The 6,224-nt window shown below is 38.1% G+C and overlaps 1 protein-coding gene across 1 annotated transcript in view; it reads right to left on the bottom strand.

Annotated features, from left to right (window-relative positions):
• The window catches only part of chs1 (chitin synthase 1), a 33,520-nt gene extending 30,608 nt beyond the window's left edge, over window positions 1-2,912 (bottom strand). Inside the window, exons 1-2 of the mRNA XM_019254286.2 lie at window positions 2,671-2,912; window positions 2,425-2,513 (exon numbers count right to left, since the gene is read on the bottom strand). Coding sequence (XP_019109831.1) covers window positions 2,425-2,471 — 47 coding nt within the window. The 5' untranslated portion in view covers window positions 2,472-2,513; window positions 2,671-2,912. The remainder of the gene's footprint in view (window positions 1-2,424; window positions 2,514-2,670) is intronic.
• Between the last annotated feature and the right edge of the window lie 3,312 nt (window positions 2,913-6,224).

Here is a 6,224-nt window from a genome sequence, read left to right as displayed (position 1 = left end):
ATATGTATATGTATATGTATATGTATATATATAGTTAAAAGGTAGTTATTTTCTCCTCCTCATCTTCTCCTCAGGACATAAAAATGTAAACCCAGAAACACAACCCAAGTCTTTGACCTCAGAAACCCGTATGAAGAATATGATTTAAACTGAAGTAGGTATTTAACATTTTAAATGGAGCAGAACTCCCCTAACAGCAGTCAGTATCTGCAGGGACGATATTAGCCACAGCAATAAAGAGAAGCACAGCAGTGCACAACGGAAATTAGCTGTTTCCTTACACTGTAAATTATAGAAAATAGAAATATGGTAATACAATACTTCATCATCTCATATTATTGATAATTACCATTACCAATGTCTAACAATTAACCTCTTAACAATGATGATGGTCAATGGACTGATTGTGTGTCCATGGACAGGAAGTGGCTTGCACAGCTGAAATACACTTGTCAGTTCAAAGCTGCATGGTGTGTATTTCCTTCTAAATCTGTCTTACAGCAGCCAACTATAGATTTCTTGATGGCACAGTAAGTTTTGCCTTTGCATCCTTGTTGGTTAAAGGAAAACCTGTGTTAATCTTGTTCCTAAATAAGGAAATAAATTTACTGTGCTGTTCTTTGCCTTCCAGTAAACCTGACCTCTTCACTACAACTACTGTACACACATGATGGCAGTACAAAAGAATAACACTTCCTTATTAGACCATGTAGACAGACCACTGGTCATTCCTGACTAAAAAACAGGGATATGAATAAATGTGGATACATCTTTTATCTACATTATGAACAGATAATGCACACAGAACAAATACCAACAGCATGCAAATTTACCAGAATTTGTGCGGTAATATTTGCAATTAGGCTGTCAGTTGGATTTCATCTGCAATCAGCAACTATTTTTTATAATTGCTAAGAAATTAGATGAGGGATTAATCGAGAAAACAATCTGCTCTATAATTGAAGCCAGATCCCTTGTGCAACTTGATGATAGACTAAAACTGTCAAGCTCAAGTTAGGGACTAGGGACAAAATGGCCAAGAAAGCTTTTTAGATTTTTCTCAATAGTTTTCCCAACTTTATTTTCATCTGTACTTTCCTACAGTACATAAATACTTTTTAAATTTTTTATAATATATATAATATGTTTATTATTACCCAATGAGTTAATGTGACCAGTATGGTCTTCTCATATTTTAACATTAAACACTGAAGACCATGTTTACATTACTCTTCTTCCTCTCTGGAAATTCATCTAATTTCTTGTTTTTTTTTTCTTGGACTCTAAAACCCAAACACATTTACATTTACTGTCAATTAAGGCAAAGAAAAGTGTAGAATTATCACATTTGAGAAGATAGATCAAGGGATGTTTTGTATTCTTGATTGATGACTTAAAATATTAACCAATTATAAAAATAGTTGCCGATTGCAGATAAAAGCCAACTGACAACCTAATTGCAAATATTACCGCACAAATTCTGGTAAATTTGCATGCTGTTGGGATTTGTTCTGGGTGCATTATCTGTTCATAATGTAGATAAAGGATGTATCCATATTCATTCATATCCCTGTTTTTTAGTCAGGAATGACCAGTGGTCTGTCTACATGGTCCAATAAGGAAGTGTTATTCTTTTGTACTGCCATCATGTGTGTACAGTTATAGTTGTAGTGAAGAGGTCAAAGTTGAAATTTGGCTTTAATTTGTGCTCAATCTTAACAACTTACTGGAAGGCAAAGAACTGCACAGTAAATTCCTTATTTAGGAACAACACGTGTTACCCTTTAACCAACAAGGATGCACATTTCCTGCCATACTGGATGAAATGTACACTTTCATGGTACTTTTAGAATAGTTAAAATAGTTAAAGTAGTTAAAATAGTGTTATGCACAATGTTAAGCACCATGTTAAAAGGGGTATTTTTTTTCAAGCTATTCCAGTACTTGATATTTTAGTCCTGCCATATCAGCTGGTACAACAAAACAGAAAATTCAAGGTGTTGGTCGATATGGCTCTAGGTAATCGGAATTAGTGGCATGAGTTTAGAGTTAGTTTTGTCTTTCTTTTGAATGTTGGGCTCAAATACGAGTCATGTTTTTCTATATGGCTAATTTTTGTACATGTTTTAAATATGGTATTTTGGATATGTTGTTCACAGCTTAACTGAGGAAAGTAGCAGTAGAAAACACACAAACTAACACAGAAAGTAAACCAACCAATTCAGTGTCTAGCACTGTTTGGTTCATTTGAATCCAGATATTATCGCGACATATCGGATCATAGATTTGCGTTACACCGAAAATCTCATGTTACATATTATCCCCTGTCTCTCATTTGGAAGATCAGTTACCACATAAAAAATAGAGCATAAATGAAACATAATGACCTTCAAAATGTAACATGTAGTGTAGATTAGTTTTTACCTGTGTCTTGTCTCTCTTTTCTTTCCTCTGTTTTTCAGTTCCTCCATCTTGCTTGCCTACTCCACTCCTTATGGTGGGTTACGTAGAGTCTGTGTATCAAAAGATTACAGTATATAGTACGGTATAATAGTTTTAAGTGAAACATGAAACACCACAAGACAAATAAATGTAGTTTTTTTCCCGAATGATTATCAGCATTGACCACATTAAGTCATATTAAAATATCAGAAAACAGAGAAAGAGTACCTTTATCTTTCAGTCTTCAGCAGTCCCTTGTATCTCTTCAATAAAGCTTTGCTTCAGTTCGCCTCCCGCTTACAAAATTTCTTCCAAACTCAAATATCGGCCAAAGAAGTTTCAGTCACTCAAAGTAAAATTAAAATGATGTGACATTCCAACTCCAATTCCAATATACTTATTTTAAAATCGCGTTCATGTTGAGAAGCCTTTAACTGAGGACGACTGAAGACCAACTGTGTTGAAATGTCAGTCAGTGCGCCCTATCTGTGTTTGTACTATCTTATGAAAGTAACACCCATAAACAGTCAGGCTCAGCCCCCTGTCAGTGTGTGTGTGTGTGTGTGTGTGTGTGTGTGCGCGCGCGCACGTTTCCGTATTCTGGTGATCATAGTTTATGTAAACTATGCAGACCAGAAGTTATGAATATGGGACAAACCATGAGCATAAGATAACGTAATCACCCAAGACGCGCAAGTTTCGTGATTTCTGTGGGTGTGTGTGTGTGTGTGTGTGTGTGTGTGTGTGTGTGTGTGCGTGTGCGTGTGCGTGTGTGTGCAAAGATTGAACATGTTGTTATCTATCAAGTTTTCATGGGCGGCAATAAAAGGGTACAAGGATCATTTACACTGAGACTCCATTTCCAGTAATTCACACGAGGGCTTTGACTTCACTTTGTGCACATAGACACGCATGCATGCACGTGTGTGTGCGTGCACACACATGCACACACATGCACTCTCTCCCTCTTTTTTTAATTTACTAAAGCCAACACTTAGCTTAGTGTTCTGTACTAAAGATAACCTTGGGCGATGAAAATGCTGTAGGGAAGGTGCGCAAGTGATTCAACTGAACAGGAGGCAAGGTTTGTTGCTACCTTAAGTGAACATGGTGGAAGACAATATGGGAGCATTGGTTGCCTTTTGGTTCTGGTGGAATCCGTATAGACGTAGCCACCACCACCAGTATATAAATATTCTTCAATAGTCATTTGTTCAAGAAAGAAGCCTTCGGGGTACTTTTCCATAGTCATATCAGTGTACAACCCACATAGATATAGATATATTTTAGATATTTTCATTCCATCTTAAAAATTAACTGTATTCATGGTAAGCCATGATTTTGCCAAGCTCCAGGCCACTGTATTGTATTTTTCTTTTCTGTGTTCTTGCAAAAGATCTGAGCTGGGTACTGCTTTACAGACTTTTGGTGTAGAGCTCAGAAGCTGTCATGTCTCAACCTACACCTGTAAACACTTTTGTGTTTTCATGACTATTTACCTGCCAATTCACCAACCTCTTGGCTAGTTGTTTCTCATTCTTAAATCACTCCACTGGATCCATAGTTTTTGGTTTTGACATCAGTTACTTATGACATGCTGCACTGCCACATGTGGAGTCACATCATTGTCTTTTGTTTTGTCTTATGGTTTGTGTTGACTATAGTTTTAATAAATGAATGTAAATGAATCTAAATTAATGAATCTTGCAGGGACTCCCCTTGTGCCGTCTCTAGGCCAATTAGTCACAGTGTGTATTCTGATGATCGTAGTTCATGTAAGCTATCCATCCATCCATTTTCTGTAACTGCTTATCCTCATCAAGGTTGTAGGTGGGCTGGAACCAATCCCAGCTGACTTTGGGCATGAGATGGGATACACCCTGGACAACTCGCCAGCTCATCATATATCACATACTCTATGTAAACTACGTAGACCAGAAATTAAGTATGTAGGTTCGACTAATATTTTAAAGATAACCATGAGCGTAACGGTTGCCACCCATTTTTGTGATTTCTAATTTTGTGTGTGTGTGTGTGTGAGTGTGTGATTTGTTTTTTGTTATCAAGTTTTATGGGGGGCAATAAAAAGGTACAAGGATCATTTTCACTCTGACACACACACAAACCTCGACTCCAGCATTTTCCAGTAATTCACACAATGGCTTTTACCTCACGGTCATGCACACACACACACACACACACACACACACACACACACACACACACACACACACACACACACACACACACACACACACACGTGCTCTCTCTCTCTCTCTCTCTCTCTCTCTCTCTCTCTTTTTAATTAACTAAAGCCAACACTTAGCTTAGTGTTCTGTACTAAAGATAACCTTGGGCAATGAAAATGCTGTAGGGAAGGTGCACTGGTGTTGTTTTTCGGGGCTTCACATAAACACTACCTCTTTTTTATTGTGCGAGTACATTAGAGGGTCGAAGGATAGATTGTAAAGCCCCTTGAGGAAACGTTGTAAATTGTGGTATTGGGCTATTAGGGCTGTTCTGACTGTCCTGTTTTTTTGTTTTTTTTCACATTCAAAGCAGGGATGTAGTGGTGGGTAAACGCACGTAAACGCCGTTTACCCACCTCCAGATTTTTGGAAATAGCGTTTACGAACCTCTAAATATAGTTTACGCACCTCTAAATACAGTTTGCGCACGTTCAATCATAGTTTATCCACCTCTACATACAGTTTACGCACGCATGTCTCTTGTTTTATAAACTACAGATATTAATAACGCTTTCCCGTTATTTTTCAATTGCCTACAACTAGTAGATCCTGCAAGCATGAGTTCTTGTGGGTTTTATCACTGCGTAGCCTATACGCGTAGTAATTCGCCCTCTTGCGGGAGCCAGCAGACTGCGAGATTTCATCCACACGTTTACATTAGCTTCGCTACCAACTACAGTGCTTCTATCCACAAGACAGAGCACCTTGCATGTTACTGATTACGTACGTGTGTGAAGTTATGGTGAAATGGATATTAGGCGATTTCTAAAGCGTCGAGGCAGCAATCTTCCAGCTGAGACCAGCAAAATATCTCGACACAGTGAGTCCAAAAAGAATCCTAAACTTCACGTTTTTAGGATAAACTCCCCATCGTTTTGGTTTGTGGACCATGCCACTAACTAACGTTAGGTTGTTAACTCGTGCCAACAAATTAGCCTACCTTTCTGGCAGACAATGGCGTTGTTAGTGCAGTCTAAAGTTTTTGGTAATTATCATATCACAGGGCAGCTTCAGATCCACGTGCACGTCCCTGCACACTAAAATATCCAACAGACAAAGAGGCTCTGTGGGCACTGTTGTGAGTGACATTATGACTATGGGTAGCTACAAAGTTAAGTTCAGTGCTATAATGATTATTTGATATTGTTCTTTTTTTTGCTTTCTTTCACACTGACATTATTTTTCTCTTTATTAAGATTTAATAAACCTCAAACATGCGTATTGTGTATCTCGAATTATGACTGATACAGAGTAGAGACCTCAGGGAACCCTTGTCACACACAAACATACATACATGCATTCACACACATACAAGTACACACACATGCACATTTACAAACACTCATACACACACAATCCTATGTGTCAGAAAAGTTGTTTCATAAAATACACATCGTAGCCTCCTTGCGTCATGCTTGCGTCGACTATGAATTGGCCCTTACAACGCCGTGGTCCCCCGATCCCAAAATGTATAGTTTACCCACCTCTTTTTTTACCACTACATCCCTGATTCAAAGCTCTCAGTCAAAAGGA

Source organism: Larimichthys crocea, chromosome VIII (assembly GCF_000972845.2).
Source record: "Larimichthys crocea isolate SSNF chromosome VIII, L_crocea_2.0, whole genome shotgun sequence".
NCBI lineage: Eukaryota > Metazoa > Chordata > Actinopteri > Sciaenidae > Larimichthys > Larimichthys crocea.
This window is presented reverse-complemented; position numbering and strand designations above follow the sequence as displayed.